The sequence below is a fragment of the Coloeus monedula genome, assembly GCF_965178545.1.
Source record: "Coloeus monedula genome assembly, chromosome: 4".
NCBI classification, from domain to species: Eukaryota; Metazoa; Chordata; class Aves; order Passeriformes; family Corvidae; genus Coloeus; species Coloeus monedula.
This window is the reverse complement of record NC_138784.1, coordinates 38,534,123-38,552,985: the sequence shown is the minus strand read 5'-3', so window position 1 is coordinate 38,552,985 and position 18,863 is coordinate 38,534,123. Positions and strand designations below refer to the sequence as shown.

General features: G+C 42.7%; 1 protein-coding gene across 1 annotated transcript; it reads right to left on the bottom strand.

The window, feature by feature from the left end:
• Positions 1–499: 499 nt before the first annotated feature.
• E2F7 (E2F transcription factor 7) lies at positions 500–17,292 on the bottom strand (the record flags this gene model as incomplete). Its single annotated transcript, XM_082280624.1, has 12 exons — positions 500–676; positions 1,960–2,384; positions 3,615–3,891; positions 4,734–5,253; positions 5,865–5,949; positions 6,598–6,792; positions 7,613–7,750; positions 8,791–8,949; positions 9,595–9,876; positions 12,297–12,465; positions 14,427–14,702; positions 17,212–17,292. The coding sequence occupies 12 exons, from the start codon at positions 17,290–17,292 to the stop codon at positions 500–502; spliced, it is 2,784 nt and encodes a 927-aa protein (XP_082136750.1).
• Positions 17,293–18,863: the final 1,571 nt, after the last annotated feature.

Below are 18,863 nucleotides of genomic sequence, written 5' to 3'. Positions count from 1 at the left end.
GGCAGGATTTGACAGATTGGAACCAAGAAAGCAGTTGCTCTCACAACTGCAAAGTTTATCATTTTCACCACAGATTTACTCAGGCTAAGTAGAGTACATGCAAATAAAATGCTTACCCCGGATAAGTGCTAGACATCTCACTTAAAACCATGAATAAAGAACTCCTGGGGACTCCAAAAGAATCTGTTTGCATCTTCTCACAGAAATAAAGAGAGTTTTCCAAATTAAAATCACAATTACAATTTGATGCCCACAAGGCTGTGTGAAGCACGGAATCTGAATTCAAATCAGTACTGAAGGACAATTCAGTAAAAGGATTTCAGTACCAAGGGTGATTTTGAAGAAGATGGCTAACAGAACCAGTGGGTGAATAGATAGTAGGGAAACATGCCAAAAGGGGTGACATTTTAACTTGCTCCTCTTGCCAGGCAAGAGCTTGTTCTCTCATAATTGATACAGAGTCCAAGGACAATCTGCCCACCCCTTGCAAAGAGTGGAATTAGTCAGGGCTGGTACTAGAGATTTCCAGTCTCCTCTGCACAGAGCTGGCATTTCTGGTTTGGTTGCCTTCATTTTTCTTCCATGCCACAGGTTCTCCAAGACTTCCAGGAGTTTTGAAAAATGCTTCATGATGTGCAGGACGAATATTCTTGGGAGTGAGAGGCGCCGACGAAGGCTATTTGTGAAACAAAACCAAAGTGATTTGGCAGGGTTTTCTCAAAGCCTACACACAAACATGCAAACAGAAGACAGCTGGGAGCCATTAATCCCTGTGCCCTGCTACTCAAGGTCACACACCCTTTCAGAAGCTCCACGTGAAAAGCTATGGGCTTTGCCACTGCTCTTCACTCTGGAACTGGATGCTAGTACATCACTGCTGGAAGATGAACACCTTTATCTCGCTTCCAACTTAAATTTTTTCATGATTAGTTCATACTCATTTGTTCTTATGCCAATCTTGTCCTTTAGCTTGAATGGCTCTTTCTCTTCCTTGATGTTTTACTCACTTTTGTTATTTGTTACCATCAAGAGAAATGAAAAATTATTCTTCTAAACCCTGACCACTTGTCTTTTAAGTGCCACTCTACTGTAACCTCTGATGTTAGTATCTGTAATCAGATTGGCTGCCAACCAGTCTCTTATTGCAGCCTTTTTCTAAGCTTGAAGAAGATAAACATAAAATAATATTTATAATGCTTCCAAATGTTTGATCTATTTTTCACTGAATTAGACAATAGGAAAACAAATCACAGATTTACAAATGTAAGTTGAATTAGTGCCAAAATTTCACTGCTAATAGTTGTAAACACCGAGCTAACACAGTGTGACATGACTGTTCTGTGTCACTCGTATTTCACATAAATGAGTCCTCCCTCACTTCTGAACTTCAGATTTTTTTTTACCCAAAAGTCTGGTTCTATGGTAGATTTTTAAAAATACCTTTATAAAAAAAGTTCAACAATCCCACAAGAATCATTGTTTTCTCCCAGCTCTGATGCTGCTATTACTTTTCTATTACATAGTGAAGAGAGATCAGAACAGGGCTGAGGGGATAACCCAGGACACTACTACCTGAAAAAGTGTTGCAGTCAGCTGACTCCCGATTTCTGACATACAATCCTCCTGTTCTCCTAATGTTTTTCTGTAGCCATTGCATAACACACATGACACTGTCAGATGGGGAAAAATCCCCTTAGATTGGTGGGGAATTTTAGAATTTCTGTAAGAGATATAAAACTAACCACTTCACTGTTCAGGGCTAGATGTGCTATGCTGGGCTATGACTTCAACACGCCCGGTGCCACTGCTAGGATGGACACACACAGCCTAAGGGGAAGACATCAGCTCTCAGCATGCCAACTCTGCACTGACACAGCAGCACCAGCTTGCTGCACACACCGCCATCAGGCACCTGGGACAGCTCTTTCATTACCACTTCTGTTCACCTTTCCCCCTTACCTGCTGCAGCTTCAGAAGGGTCACTGGGTGTCCCATACACACGGGGGAGTCCAGTTTAACAGCACTGCAAGATCTTGTAAGCACAGGACTCAGGTGCAGAGCGGGGTGAGCTGGCTGCTGTGGATCCACCGAAGGGGCAGGTGAGACCTTGGGGGTGACAACAGCCGTGGTGCTTATGAAAACGGGGGTGGTGGATGCCAGGCTGGACATACTGAAATTTGTGGAGGCAGCAGCTGAGAAGGAGCCATCGGGAACTGGGGAAAGAGGACTGGTGAATGAGGGAGAACAGACGAGAGGGAAGGAAGCCAAGGCTGCTGACGGCACCATGACACAGGGCACACTTAGAGAAGGCAACTGATTCGCAGCCAGGCTGATGGCACCAGGGGCTTGGTTTGCAGAGAACAGGAAATTAAAACTGCTTAATCCTAAACCAAAGAGAGAAAAAACAAAGCATTAATAAACTTGAAAAAGGGAATTAAACTACTGTAACTTCATCTGGAACAAGAAGAAGGTATGACAATAAAGAAAAGTCTGCCTAGGAAGTAAACTGTGACAAAAATAATAAAAAATAATGAAGAAAACTGTCACAAACCCCAGACTCTTCTGTCCAGCTCCCTTCTTTACCTTCCTCCATTTTCCCCCCTACTTGTCTATTCACTGTACCTGCATCCATTTACTTTGGTCGTATGAAGTACCAACCATGCTCCTTGCTGTTTTCTGCATCTAACTTCAATTACAAGAAACATCCTGGCTAAACAAACTTTTTTTTCACTAACTGCAATGATCCTCTGCTATATGAAAATATTGCTTTTAATGAGGGGAAAAAAAAAAACCCAGACAAATCAAACCCAACAAATGGGAGACACCCACAAAGATATATCACAGAGGCATTAATTTTGCTGAGAACAGCTGAACTACTGTATCGAAACAGAAGCTGCTCTGGCTCCCAGTTTGTCTGACCTTCCAAAACACCAGGTCCAGCATTTTCAAACTGAGCATCTCCAACCTAAGTGAAATGCCATAGACCCCACTCCGTGTCACAAGTGACTCAAAGACCAAAGCAGTAGTCACAGAAATCTGCCATGCATGTCCTGTTCCCACAAAGCAGTCATCCACTGCACACAAACACGGGCACAAAACATGGTGGACACGAAATCCTACTGCAGTATTTTCAGCTGCTTCCTCTCTATCCTCATGGTGTCATACAAGCAGGACTGGCTACATTCCCAGTGCCTTGGGGGTTATCCTGATAATGCATGTTACAAGACAGTACAAAGTTTGAAGGTGATTAAATTCATACATTCAGGGGGATTCTACTGTTCTATATTGGCCACCTTACTGCTAAATCTAGACTTCCAGCTCCTTTAGGTTTTGAATGCTGGGTGTCTTTTTTTGCTGCACATAATTCAGGCATGCAAACCCTGCATTGTTCAACACTATTAATGTTTGGGAACCTCAGAAAAATGCCTATCTTTTCAGAGGTGGAACAGTTCACATTGAGTCAAGAGATTTCAGAGTTATTAAACTACTACAGTGAACTGCTGTCAGGGGTTTTTGTGCCAAATATACTTATTCACCTATTTGTAGGACTCAGTATTTGCTCAGTGAACAGATACAGAGGTTTGGGTGCCTCTGAATCTCATGGCTGTCCTTACCAGCAGTAGGCTGAACATAAAGGTACTGTGGTTGGAAAGGCTGATTGGCATTTTCTTTAGAGATGTGCTCATTTCCTGGAGGATGTTCATCAGTGTCTTTGTTCTGAGATTGTTTTTCTTGCTCCTGCTCCTGCCAATCTAAAGGCTTAGCAGACTCCTTGTTTGCAGCCTCTGCAGCAGCAGGACTTGCGAGGTCAAGATGATTTGTTTCTAGACGTACAGCAGATGAACAGCCACTTCCTAGGGAAGGTTCTGCCTTGGGTGACTCAGAAGGCTTCTAAGCAAAAACAAAAGTGGAAATGAAGAGTCCAAGCTAAAATAAAACCATGCAATACCTCTCAGGCATCTGTGCAAAGGAGCAACACAAACCTGATTAGCAAATCACCAAGTTAAAAATTTTGGTTGAGGGTTTGAAGAGCCATATGAGTGATGCCTAAACCCTGTGCCCTTTGCTGTTGGAGACACTACGTAAGAAATACCTGACCTCTGGGATTACTTTTCTATTGATAAGGAAAAGCACTTGTTTCAAATTGTTTATACTCAATATTCAAATGGCTTATATGATATGGCCTTGAGCCTGACCCCTACTGTCAGTATTTAAGAGAATTCTGAGATAGCTACACATCACCTTCATCATCTTTCTCTCACCAGCCTGCTGTGGGCAACACTGGGCTTCAGAGAGAGGGACTCAGGCTGGAGAGTAGGGGGAAAGAACAAATCACATCTGCTATAGCTCAGTGAAGTAAGCAATGCTGCTGCTGCCTGGGAAAGCCCAGGCTAACAGGGGAAGGTGAGGAGTAATAATTACATTGATTTCTTCCCCTCTGACCAATTGTTTTGCTGAATACAATGATTACAACACTAATTCCAAAGAACAGCTGAGCATCACATCACTATGCAAAACAATCCAAGTCCATTTTCCCCTGGCAGTGTGAAAACATCTCCCAGTTAATGCTATACTTACTGACACAGCCCACTTACAATTTTATTAACATGTGGGAGGCAGCATTTGTGTCTCTCAAAAGCAGTGTACTAAATTTTCCCTCCTGGAAACACTGTCTTAGGCAAAAGCCTTTCCTTACTATGAGAAAGCCTAAGTGATAATGCAACTCACTTTACCTTGGGTACTACAAGTGAGAGGGGGAGATCACTCTGCTCCAATGTCTGTTTTTTAGCAGCTGGCTCTTCATCATCTACAGGTGCAGAGGGCGATGAGCACTTGTGGGAGCTGCGTTTTTGGCAGCCAACAGGAGGTACGGCAGCCTGAGCTTCTGCACTCCTGTTTCCCACATCTCCTGAAGTGGGCAGGGTCTCGCTCAAATTATTTTCCTGAAGACCACCGCACAACATGAAAAGGGATGAAGATGGGAAGCACAGGAAGGGTTGGTTGGGGACCAGGGTAGGTTTTCCATTTTCTGTTTTGGAGGCTGCTGGCGTGGAAGGGTGTGAAGCCTGGCCACTGATGCCAATTGGTAGCGAGAAGCTTGGCACATCTGCCTGAACCACAGGGAAAACTGCCTGAGGCAAAGGGTTAACACAAAAATCAGAGTCCCCAGGAACTGGAAGAAGGGAGAAAGCTAAGGTTGTGTTGGAGTTCTTTGATGAATTTAGTATCGTTTCAGTGTCACAAGCTTTATTCCTACAAAAAAAACCAACAAAAAACCTCAAACAGTAATGAAAAGAGGAAAAACATTTATTCCAAAATTAAACCCCTCCTTTATCCTTACCAGCAAAGAGATACATATTTGGACATAAATGCAGAAAAATTCCACTCCAAAACCACAGTTTTTACACAGTTTACAAGAAGGGTCACTTTTTTTCATTTCTAATTACACAGAAGCAGTCAGGTTTTTGGTGGAACAATAATGCTTTTGGCTGCACTTGACTAGTCATTCACAAATGAATTCAAATTGGGATGGGTGTAGAGAAGACCGATGAGAGACAGAGACACCCTTCCATGGAATCATAATTTGCTCAGCTTACCCAGACAATAGGTCAAAGGATGCAGGAATGACCTATATAAACACATATGACAGAAAGAACTACTGAAGCAAAACACCAACACTGGTAACAAGCACAGGTGGGTGTAAAATGACCATGAAAAAAAAAAAAGCCATGCTGACATCTATCAGTATTAAAATTGTAATAACGAGACTTTATTGCAATTTTTTTATCATCAATGGAATCTATCCTTAAACTAAACATGACAAGCACAAAGCTGAAACTGGACAAGAGTTAAGACCAACCTACCCAGTATCTTCCTCTATCTTCTGCCTGCAGACAGCTGCTAGATTTATCATTTTGGAACAATTTTCATCTGAATTCACAGTGCAAGCTGAAAGAACAAAGAGGCATTCAATTAATCACAGACAGGTTTACCAAGCGTATTTTGATACCGGCCATATAAAATAATAGCTATAATTTTTCAGTCCTGACACATTTTTATAACATCCACTAATTGCCTAGAGCCAGAACCTGCAAGACACTCAGAAGTCTCAGTCCCACTGGAGAGGGGTTCAACATCATCATTTCCTATAAGAGGGAACTGTGAAAAGCCCTGTAATTACTTTGTCTTTTTTAACAACTGTCCATTAGATTGTTACAGTAAATTTCACTATATTAGGAACCATAAAATAAAGCAAGCATTTTGTGGCTAAATAATCTCTCTCTATCAAGTTTTCACAGATAAAACTGTAGTATAGTTGCAGTTAGTACAGAACAGAAACATTTAACTGCAGAAAACAAACTGCAGATTCAATTGCAGTATGGCCCAGATTCACCTCATGCAACTTTAGGGATTTGACTGGAGATTTTAAACCAGAAATTTCATTATCACATGGACAGCAGAAATATAGGCACCTCCCAAGAGTAATTCACATACTTAACTATGCTGATTCACCCAATCAAGTGCCTTAAATTGGTGCATGCCCTCATTTGGGCAGGTCCACCAGGATAGAAAAGAACATACTTCATTAGTAGTTACCTTGCCTCTCTTGACGTGGGCTGTTAGGCTCAGAACTGACCTTCCTTCTGGCTGCTTCACAAGGCTGTGCACTGTTAAATGAAGCATGACGTGTAAACCTTTGCTTTCCAGTAGCACTGGTCTGGTACCGGGCACAGGCTCCTCTCTGTGTCCCGGGCAGAGGATCTGATGTTGGGCTGTGCCCTCTCAGCTCATCTGTAGGGACACAATTTTGTACAGCAGTCCTTCAGTCAACACAGCTCATCATTTAGGCTTCTGCCATATTACCAAACTTGGCATTAAGGGAAGAGGCAACCTCTGTATTATCTCAACCCCCACAACACTGAAACAAGCCTAGAACTCAGTAAGCACCAGCAGACAAGGTAAGGGCTTCCCTCCTATCCATTCCATAGCAGCTGCAGAAGGCACTACATTCTAGTGTGCTAGTCAGGAGGAGAAAGGGCACTAAGATGGTGTTTACATTATCCTTCACTTTCACTTGTTCCTGGCACTGTCCTGACACAAATATCCAAGCCAAAGGGAGCCTATCTGGCCAAGAAGCATGAGCTTACAAGATCCTCTGTCCCACCACCTCATTCTTTGCAGACAAAGTTTTTGTAAAAGGAGCCATGTGCAAGAAACAGCCCTGATCAACTTGGTACGCCCCCTTACAAAGAAAATAATTCACTGTATAATTATTATTGAATTACTGAGATTTTGCAACCCAGAACAGCTGTGGACCCAGATTTAAAGATATCAGTGCTATCTGCCATTGCTCTACAATTGATACAGTTATGCATACAGTTATCTAAGTCAGTGCAAAAATACCTATAAGACGCAGTATCCTTCAACATCCCTCCACAGATCCAGACCTTGGGCGCAAAGTCTAGCAAGGGCAAATGTTGAGCTGGCAGCAGTTAATAATCACAGGGTACATGTTGAATGCTGAGCCATTCTTTACACACAGAAAGCAACATTTTACCACTTGGGAAGGGACTATCAAAGCAAAAAGAAAAATACAAACTACACAAGTTACCAGTCTTTCCAGGGAATTCCACAGGCCCAATCCACTTGAAAGCTGGTTTGCGTCCTCGTTCCTCTGTGACATGAACTTTCTTGATCAAGCCTAGGCTGGTGAGAACATTGGCAATATCATACAGCCTTCGTACCTTTGCTAACAAGAAAAGGCAGGAGTAGATAAAAGAGTCAGCCTTACAACGCATACAGGACACATTTATGTGCTAATTTCGTTTCAGACTATCACCACAGCTTTCATAGATGAGGTGAGCAAAATCAAATCAAGCTGGACTTAGGCCACCTCCTATGAAGCCTGCCAGGCCAGCTCCCACCTGACTATCACAGGTGCTTCATATCTTAGCTGCTCAGGTTTAAACTCATTGCCCTCATTTTGATGGAAATAGGTTAGGGAGTGATTACATCATCAACGTGACCAGAAAATGCAACTACCTACACATGGGTAAAGAGAAGTTGGGGGCAAGAGGCACAGGAGTGCACAGCTGATCACAAGAGGACACATATCCATAATGTTTTTAAAAATGTAACACACTCAGAAAAATCTCTGTGGCTCTAGCAAATAACATCTTTGAGCTCACTATGATACCCACATATTGTCCAGCTAAACTCCTCATGTTTCTTCTTATATTTGGGGTAGAATTTTAAGACTGAAGTGCAAGTACTTTAAAAGCACTTTAAAGGCTTAAAAGTCTTTATCTTAGAAGACTTATTTAGTAATGCTGATTTTCCCATGTTCTCCAAGGGATTGAAGTTCTAATCCTCACTAACTGAAAGCAAACTGTGCCATCCAGCTGTAAAAGATTTCTGGGGTAAAAAGGAGAAGGAACATATTTCTGCAAAGAGAGAATTAATTCAATTAAAATAAACAATATGTTTCATTTCTGAAACACCATTCAGATTAAGTATGAAAAAAAAATTCAACAACAACAACAAAAAAATGTGCTTCTTTATTCTGAAGCTAAACTTGGGAGATAACTGTCAAAGTGTCTCTTCCCCACACCAAGCTCTGTTTCCACAAATAGGCATTTGCAATGAAAAAAAACCCCAGACCATATGCCAGGAAAAGATTCATGAATTGCAGTTGCTGTTACCTACTGGTGTCTGTTTGGTGTCAGACCAAACATGCCCTGTTTTCTGTACTCACTGACTGCTTGATTTGCCTCTCATTAGCCATCTTACTTTTAAATTTGCTGTGGTCCACTGTATCCTGGGTTTCTTCTATCAGTATCTTTGCTGCGATGTCCAGAGTGACTATCTTGGTCTTGGAGACAAGGAACAGCATGACAAACTTTTGGCTCATAATCCGCAATGACTTGTCCTTTCTGCTGTTTGCAGATGCTGTGTTACAAATAATACCCAAGCCTCTTAGCATATGTCATACATCACAGCCAGAAAACTAATAAGTAGGTTTCTCACACACAAAAGGAGTAAATATTTCCTTGTCAGAAAGCAGAAATTTATTGAAAGGCAGCAAATAACTGAGTAATGCAGACAGGAGTCTCTCTTCAAAGGGAAATAAAAATTCAAACTTGCAGAAATAGCTTTTAGAAAGTGAAATTCCAGAGCTGATTCTATGTTAGGTTACACTGTTTTGTGCCACTATAATTTTGTGACTCTAATGGGCTTTGTAACTTAAAAACATTATGTGTTACATGGGCAGCATGCAAACAGTGGACAAATGAAGATGGTGCTTTCTGTCAGGATAAAGCATTTACTGTCAGACACAGGTGGGGAAAGAACTGGATTGTCCAGCACAACTTCCTGCGGGTCTGTAGGACAGAAGGAAAAATCTGTCTTGAGACCTATGTTAGGAACAGAATAGAAGGAAGAATTCTGTACCCTCCATGGTGAATTCAGCACCTTTTTGGAAAGCATAACTTTCTATTATTTAATTTAAAAGCAAAGCAAGAGGAAAAGTGACATAGTAAACTGGAGAAAGAGACTTGTGTCTGTGTATCATCATACATTTAGTAATTATCTTACCAGAGATGCAATCTGGTTCTGAAAACTCCAGTAATGATCTGTCTTGAGAATCTGGAATTGTTTCCTTTTTCTGTTCTCCAAATTTGTACTCTAAGTCCTGCTCCTTGTGCTGGGAGGTCAACAGCTCTCCATACTGCAGCTCTCCTGCTTCCTGAAGCGTTTTCAGAGTTTGGCTGAGGTTATGCCGGCCATGCCAGCAGTACTGGTTCTTGGCCACACGGCTGACCAAGTGCAATGACTCCAGGACGTTCACGATATCGTAAATTCTTCTCCGTTCAACTCCTGTTTGGGAAGTGGGGGGGAACAGATAAAAAAGACATAGATGCTCATCTTAGTTCAACAGAAGCAGAGAATGGGTTGTTCTCTAACAGACATTGTCATTGTTCACATGGGCACATTCCATTAGATATATCTGTATTTGCACACTGAAAATCTGACTTATGTGCGGCCAGCTTCATGGTACGCTGCTCTTTGTCCATTTTCTTAACATCTAGACCAGCCATGGCTTCAGCCTAAGGAAGAATCCACACTGTGTTTAGGGTTTGCAGACTGCAGTCTGCCAGCCCCATTCACTCAGACCTACCCAGAGTGCCCCAGGGTTTTCAGAGCACCTCGGCCCTTCCTGACAGAGAGCTTCAAAATTCACACATGTACCTGTATACAAGCCTGCGTGTAACAGAGGGCAGGAAAGGGTCTGCCACAGTGTAGAGATGAAAGCCCCTCATACAGGAACCAGTGGGAGCACAGTTGTCCACTTGCATTTACAGTGGCACAATTACCTTTACTTGCTAAACAAGTGCCCAGTAAAGGGGCATCAAAAGCTTTTCAAGGTGCAAAGCAGTGTAGAATGAGACCTGCTGTTCCCAAATGACACAGAAACAAATCATCAGTGCTGGCTGGGTCAAGACCTATGGGAAATTTATTAAATATGTCCAGCTGGAGTTCAGCCTGCTGATGTGAGCAAGGTTGGGGACTGAATATGAACAGGTTGGTGGCTATGCTTGCTGTCCTGAGTACTTGTGTCCAGTGCTGTTTGAAGCATGGCTCTTATATATAACACAGTGTACTATATGCTGGTGGCAGCATCTGCACCAAAAAGCCTCTAACCATTAACATCAGCTGAGCAGAACAAGTGCCAGTTAAGGGGAAAGGTTTTGAAACTTCACTGTGGGATGGCTGTTTACCCATCTGAAGAATAGGGATAATACTTACCAGCCTCAAACACATATTAGGTGAAACAATTCATGAGCACTTCCAAGTGTGTGAAGAACTTGGAGTGAAACACAATCCAGAAAAACAAGAGTGTTACACGTATCCTGGTGTCTGTCAGACACCAGCAGTACAGACCCCTTTGTGGCCTTCCACAGGTCTTCCGTGAACAAAGCAATATACATTTGTAGCAAAAGCTGTATCACAGACACCATTTGTTACATTAAGAGCAGCAACATCAGCACTGGGTAATTTTGTGGTCACAAGCCAAGAGGATACAAGCAAGGAAGGGAAAACAAACGGAGAAGGACAACCACAATCTTCCTCCTTCCTGGAGGTAAAATTTCCAACAGTAAATTTTAGAAGAAAGTTTATATTATTTAGGAAAGCAAGGTAATGCCACTCCCAATACAGAATGAAGCACTATTCATGTTCAGCTGTACAAGGTTGGAGCATGGGCATCTCATGCAAACACATAAAGGAGTAACTGCAAAATCTAAAAGAACAATTAATTTAAAAAGTAATTTATCTAACTATTTACCTAATCTGTATTCTATCCTATTTCCAATTCACATTACCAAGGCAGATAAATAGGTATTTCAAGGCCTTTCTTAACAGAGTCACAGAAGACATCATTCTTCTGTTTCTTTTCTTCCCAAAAGAGACAAATTTCATTTTTGCTACATCTTTTCTGTTAATACCTAAGTTTTAAATGTAGATACAAGATTTATTTAGTGTAAGTCCAATTCTGTAAAGCCCTTCCTAGCAAAGAAACAACCTCTCCAAGGACTTCAATATTTTTGTTATTAATGTGGCCTGGCTGAGTCCTCTCTCCCAAGTTTTACTACTTCTTGCAGATATTCCATTAATCTTTTAACTAAAACCAAACTTAACAGCAGAACCAGTAAATGGGCTACTCAATCCCTTCTCACCACCTCAATATAAGACAATTTCTCATGGTACTCTTGCAGTTCTCCCAGTACCTCCCCATCACAAGGCAGTATTTAAAGCTAAGGTAGACTTGATGAACCATGAGACCTTGGAAGATAAGATGCCAAACATGTTCAGAAGTCAGGCAGTAAACAGAATTTACCTCCTACACGTTAGTTTACAATTGTTTCCCCAAATGTTTCATTTTGACAAAATTTGTTGTCTGTAAGTCCTCCTTCAGAGGGTTTGTAAATCCTGACTCCTTGTGTCCAACAAATTGAATATTTAAGAAAGCAACAGATGGTAAACAGCTGGAAGCAAGATCTGTCTAGTAAAAAGTACAGAAAGTCAGAAAGCAGATTTCAAAATGGTAGTGTTACCAAACAACAAAGACACTGAGGAATATTAGGCATTTCCAACTCTTGTTTAGTATGATTAGAAAAGCATCCAGATCCTGGGAAAGGCAGATCTTGAATGTAGTCAGTTAGAATATGATGTTTGGAAGGCCCACCTGTCAGGTTACCCCAGGTGATCAGTTACCCCAGTTTTGTAGGTATACATACCAAGAATTGAAGCCACTTCATCCAAAGAAATGGTAGTTTTCTCTGTTGACAATGGATAATTTGGATAGCGAGCTAGAAACTTTTGGCACAAGAGTCCTAAGCTTTTCTGTTTTCTGCTGGGTCTCTGCTTTTCAAATTCATCAACCGTGCTGTCATCTACTATATCATACTGTTAAAAAATAAATGTTAACCCTTTAGTGCAGAGCTTGTAAAAGCAAGACATAGTCAAGTGAAGCATATTTCAGATGTTACCAATATTTAAGACCAGATTTTCTAATTAAAAAAACCCCATGGACTCCTTGAAAGCACAGGACACTTGGATAACACAATTGCAAGCTCTTCTTATTTCATTACATAAGATACCTACAGAAAAACTCTTATCCGTGCAGTCACGAAATAGTGATCATGCATAAGGAAAAAAGTCAGTAAGACCAAACACCCAAGACTAGCAGATGATAAGATTATACTTGGAAAGAGTATTTCTTTTGGAAAGAAGGAAGAATATGCTCTCAAACACTTCTAATAAACCAGGAGATGCAGAAACCATCAGAAAGTTCCTGCAATACCTCTTCCAAAAGATTTTGCTGACCTTTACAGTGACTCTATCACAAGGGACGGGGGCACTTTGCTCAGAGACTATAAAAGGTGCTACTCAGTCTTTGAACCTTAAACTAAGTCAAGATGTTAGCTTAAGTAATTCTGTAGGATAGCCTGAATGTGGTCTTTCTATCCCTGTAGTGGGAAAAAAATAGAAACCAGCAAAACTGTGATGGCGAGAATGTACAAAGAGGTATGTTTATTTATCACAAACTGAGAATGATGGAGGATTTTTTTTGCACTGGTAGCTCTAAGGTTTTCTTCTGTGTTAGAAAAATAAGTCTTGCCCTCTGGCAAAGAAAAGCTGCAGGTGGTGGTAGCTGTTGAAACCCGTGTTTAAGGAAACTTAAACTTATGCTTATGGGATCTTAAACTGTCCTTTGCTAGTTGCAACTAAGTAACCTTGGGGCAGGCTGGTGACCTGAAAGAATTCTTTGAGTTTTATACGGTATGGAAATAGCAGCATCCTTACTCTAAAACTTCTACTTCTTTTGTAAGTTACCTTTTTAAGTGGAGAAAATTATTAAATGAAAGTTTTATTAACTAGAAAATATTTGAATTCTTTATAGTAGCCACCCCAAAAATGCAGTGTGATCTTAACAGGCTTGGAGTGGTAATGAACTAACCTTTAACATCAACTATTTTTTATGTACTGGACACTATGTCAGGAATGATCTTTGGAGAACTGTTTGCTGTGTTATGACTATGAAAACTGCAGACTTTTCTACACTACTGTTGCTACTGTACTTGCTGTAAAACCTGCACTTCCAGAGTGATCTGCACCTATGAAATGATGCTTCTCAGTAGAAGCACCCAGAACTATTTTCCTGTTGCTGAAATCACCAGGGAAGGATATCCTACAAGAAATAACCCAGGAGAGGAAAAGTAGTGGTTGGAACAACAACAACAAAAAATCATGAAGGAAGAAAAGCATAATGATGCTTACTACAGTTTGAAGTCATTCTCTCCAGGGACAGACTTTCTAAAGTGAGGACAGAGATCAACCCCTGCATTGCCTGGGTCTTGTGAAGTACAAGTCTTAATGCCTGACACCTTGCTTTCTGACCACTAGTTTGGGAGTGGAAAGTGGAAAAAAAGGGTTTCAGCTGACCACTTTGCAGGACTGCTGCAGATGAGGTAAAAGATTTAGAAAGCATGTTCTTTCATTGTCAAATGTATTTTTGAAAAGGATGCTTGTTTAAAACATGTCTGGCAATTTTCTTTCTAATGTGGTTCAGAAGTACTTCAGCTGGGGAAAATCAAACATTTAAGCTCTACTTCCTTCACTGTCCTTTTAAGTAATATTCCGACTCTTGAGGGGATCTCAGGTCAGTTACTACTAAGACAGTTACTTTTAGTCTTTTGAAGTCCTACTGCTCAGCCAGTGCCGTGTAGGTAACTGTCCTTGGGAATGTCTTGCAATTCTGCAGCTTTCCATCCGGAGGAAAGCACCAGATGGAAGAAAACTGAGGAGCAACTTAAGGAAGGTCTAAGTCCTAATGGAACATGAGATAACCGTGTTCTGAGACTCACCTGTAATGAATCAGGTGTGTCACTCTGCTCACTGTTTTCTATGGGTCTGAAGAGCTCTTTCTTCTTCTCCCTGTCCCTCATGTCAGGACTAGCAGCACTAACAAGCATCTTCAGGTTTGCAGTAGGAGTCCAGGGATCAGGCTGAGGTCTGTCAATGATCTTAACAGGTGTAATTGGATTTCTTTCCGGTGTGCAGCCTTTCTGCTTCGATAAATCAATTGGTTCATTCTTAATGGGAGTCTTTGGGGCCATCCTGGATCGATCAAATATGTTTTCCTATTAAAAACAAAGTTTTTAGAGGAAAAAAACATTCCATCAATCAATTTTATGACTCTTATGAAGGTAATTTTACTGACTTGTGCCTTGGCACTCATAGTTATACTTAGCACAGTTCTTCTGCCTTTCTTGGGAGTGTTAAAATATTCTACATGCTTCTGTACTGGAGGAAGTGTATTGGAGATACTGCGTTGAAATGTAGAACTTGAGGTCAACCAGTCCAACTTGTGGCCTATTAGGCTTTTAAACCCTGACTAAACCATCAGGGTACAAGAAAGCATTGCCCACAAACATAAATCACCAAATTGCAGGGAAACTGAAATCATGCATTGGTCACATTACACTTAGCAAGAAAGCACAGTTCTGTTTGAAAGGTGCCAGGTTAAAAGCCGTGCTGGGGATGCAGCTCTAACTCACAAAATGTTAAACTAAAGGGGATGTGACCTCATGTGCAAGCAAGGCAAGGTTTGCATCTGCACTGCCTGCTGCTCAAAGCAATCAAGAAAATCTCCATAACTGTTCCTTGACTACAACTAAGAGCTGCTAGAAGGAAAAAGTCTAATTCATCAGCTGATTTTTATCATTTTCTGACTGAAGCTCAACTCCTTCCAGTCCCTAGCTGCTATCAAACTTTTTTTGTATTTCATCTTTGGATCCCTTTCTCTTGCTGCAAGAATTATCACTACAGATTAACTCACCTCAAGGGACTGACTGAAGGAAGCATTATTGGTATCCTTGATATAATGTATTTTATTTTGTGCTGTAAGAAATCCAATTCAGAAACTGAATAAAAGCTGGAAACTTTCTTAAGTTTTGCCTTTTACTTGGAGTAATTTAACTATTATGTAGTTGAAATAGATATTTAAATAGGTGATTCCAGAGGTCATCCTAACAGGCACAATCTAGCTAGAAAGCAGAAAAAAAGTTCTAGTAACAACTGAAACCGGCTTTTACTAGGAGCAGTTTTGTAGCATTCAGACTGGAAACAAATTTGGCACATCAAAAGCATTGTGCTCTGAGCAGTGATAAAGAACACTTCTCCATACATTCACCTATAAATTTCCCAAAAGGATGTAATAAACACATCTCTTTTTTTACAACTAACAGTCAGCCAATTGTAACTTACTACACTGTGACAAATAGGGGTCAGTTTAGAGGCCATGGTACTTCTTGGAATAGATATTTATATAGTGTTGGCACTCAGTATTTTCTTGCAATTTCATGTTACAACCTTAAGTAATGGAGAAAGTCTATCTTCCTCTGAAGTTCCTGTTCATTATGGTTGGTGATAATGGAACTGAAGTGAGGGCAACTGAAGCAACCTGCTGTTTCAGTACTTCAAATCTTCATGTTTGTGCAAATACCACCATGAAGAAAGCAGTGGCTCTACATGAAAAGCACATGACTCTGCCCTTTCAGATCTTTTTCTCCTATTATCCGATCTTTATTTTCTACTACCATAACTACCTGCTAAGGTAAAAAACACTTTTACCCTCTCTCCCCCTTTTCTTTTTTTTTCAGTAGCTGCAACATTCTGTGAAGTCCTACCTGTATTGCACAAAATCACAAGGGCAGTTGGTATGAGATAGAGGATGGGAGAGACCAGCTTGATGAACTTAGTATGTAAGCAGGAATTGAAACAAATCTCTGAGATAATAGGAATGGCATCTGACAAGAAAAATGTGAATTTTGGAGGACTCAGATTGAGCATGCACAGCAGGTCGTGAATTGCATCTAGTTCAGGAGATGTTACTGAGCAAGGTTATGGCTAAGGCTACATATGTCATCTCCTGGCTGGTGAGGCAGTAGGGAAACAATGAGCTTGTTTCTTGCTGACTGGCCGTACTTAGCCTCTTGACTGAAGAACACCACTTTATGAATACAGACCGAAGGCAAGCATAGTGGACATGTCCATCAGCGTGCTCAAACTGCTGCTAAATAACAAGACTATACTATTCCTGTGCCAAGTTAGGCCTGGTGGTTCTTACCTTTAAAACTGTGAGTCTCTACAAGAGCCCTCTCCACCTTACCACATGGTAGCCATTGCAATACTTGAGATCGCTGAGTGAGTTTTACTCAGGTGAAAGCTAAAATGTGGTTCCCTGTGTGCAGTACCAGAGTGCAATAACTTCACTTACTGACAAGGGTGGCATGACTCAGGCGTCTTACACTGGATTATCTCTTTATTTTAGGGGTAGCGCTGGACATCCCAGTGCTCCAAGTGTTCACAGGTAAGATGCTGCGGTACAGACCAGCAGGGGAGAGCAGGTCCGATGGGCAGCACCTCAAAAGCTGCCCACGGGAGCCACAGAAGCACAATCCAGAGCCCGACCCCCTCCAAAGCCCCCCGAGTGGCGGCCCTGCTGTCGCGGGGCTGGGGCTCCGCGGCGCCCACCGCTCTCGCCACCCTCCCTCTTCCTCTCCTCCCCGCACTGGTCCGGGGCTCCGGACAACGCGTGCAGGGAACGCGCGGCGCCGGACCGGACCCCGCGCCGGCCCTCCCGCTCACCTTCTGGGCCGCCTCGGCGCGGCCCCGCCGCCCCGGCCGGGCGCTCGCCAGGTCCCGCAGGGCTAGGACGCTCACCTCCATCTGCAAAGCGAAAAGGCACTTTTAGCCCGGCTCTTAAGAGGAGCCGCTCCCGTCCCCGGAGGGACGCGAGGGGAGCGCGGCTGCTCGGGGCTGCGTTCCCGGGGAGGGATGGAGGGAAGGGAGGGGGCGGGAGGCTCGGCGGGCTCCGCGCCCTCACCTCGGCCGGGGCCGGGGCGCGCGGGGGGCGCGCGGCTCTGCCGCTCCCGCCAGGCGCCCTCAGACATCGCTTTACAATCCGGCCAATCAGGGGCGGCCGCCGGGGCGCCCCGGCCGCGCCGCCGGCCAATCAGCGCGCGGGCAGGCGGCGCGCGGCATCGGGCGGGCGGGCCGGGGCTCCCGCCCGCGCGGAGCCGTTTCGCTCCTTTTCTTGGCGCTCCCCGCCCTCCCCCTCCCGCGCCCTTCCCGCCGCCCGCGCCAGGCGGGAAAGGGCCCGCGGGTGCGTCTGCCGGGAGAGCCGCCTGCCTCTTGCCCGGAGCCGCTGCAGCCGTCCTTAAAGCTGTGAGGGGGGAGGAAGGGCTGAGTCAGCGGGAGCCGGGTGCTGCCTCGGTCGCCCTGCCACTGGCTCGTAGGAAACGCCGTCGCGGTATCCGCGCCGGGACAGCACCGCCCGGGCCGTGGGTCGAGCGGCACAGCAGCCCCGGGCAGCTCGGACAGCCCTGTGATCCTCCGCCTCATCCCCTGAAGCGAGTCTGCTGCCGTGAAGGTAGAGCGAGCAGACGCCATGGGGAGCAGCCTGGACTTTTCGCTTTTTCCTGAGACTCTGCTGTGTGGTTTTCCCTCCTTCGGCACCTCACTACATACCAAGATAAAAGAACTGGAAGGGAGCCTTGTCCAAAGTTAACACGTGAAATCCCGGCAGCCTGTGGGGCCGTGCAGTGATGAGAGTTGTACCTGTTCTGAGTATAGAAACACAGTGTTGAAAAAAAAAAAAAAAAGGAAAGGAAAAGTTGTCAAAATCATAGCTTTCTGCAGTGCAGAACTTCTGTCTTGAAAGTGATTGCTCTAAGCTTGAGACTCTTTCTGGAGAAATTTGCTCAGTGCAATGTAATTAATTTTGCTTGTTGAAGTGTAATTAAGATTTTTTTTTCTTGTATCTAAGAATTTTTGTTGTTGTTGTGGTAATAGCAGACATGCTTCTGCATTATTCCTGTCTTGTTTTGTTGTGGGAGCTCTGACATAGCTCATGAGCTAGTAATGAGTTGTCACAGAAAAAAAAATCCAAGGCACAGTTCTGATAATTTATAAAAATGTTCACTAGGTAATTTTTGAGGAATAGAAAAATTTTCTTTTCAATAGGAATGTAGAAAGCAGGTAGATATTCTCTCTTTCATTAATTGTAATTTATTTGTTTTTAAAATACTCTTGATTTTTTCTTTTCAGCAAGTTCCAGTACACCACAATTTGCTGAAGAGAATAAAATATAAACTCTCAGAGAACCTCCTTTTATTAAAAAAAAAAAAAATAAATAGCCCTATACAAAAAAGCTCTACATACTTTTTAAACCTTAGTCTTCCTATTTTTAAGAGGAACATTAATTCCGTAACTGCAAAGCGTGTCTCTCAGTACATATT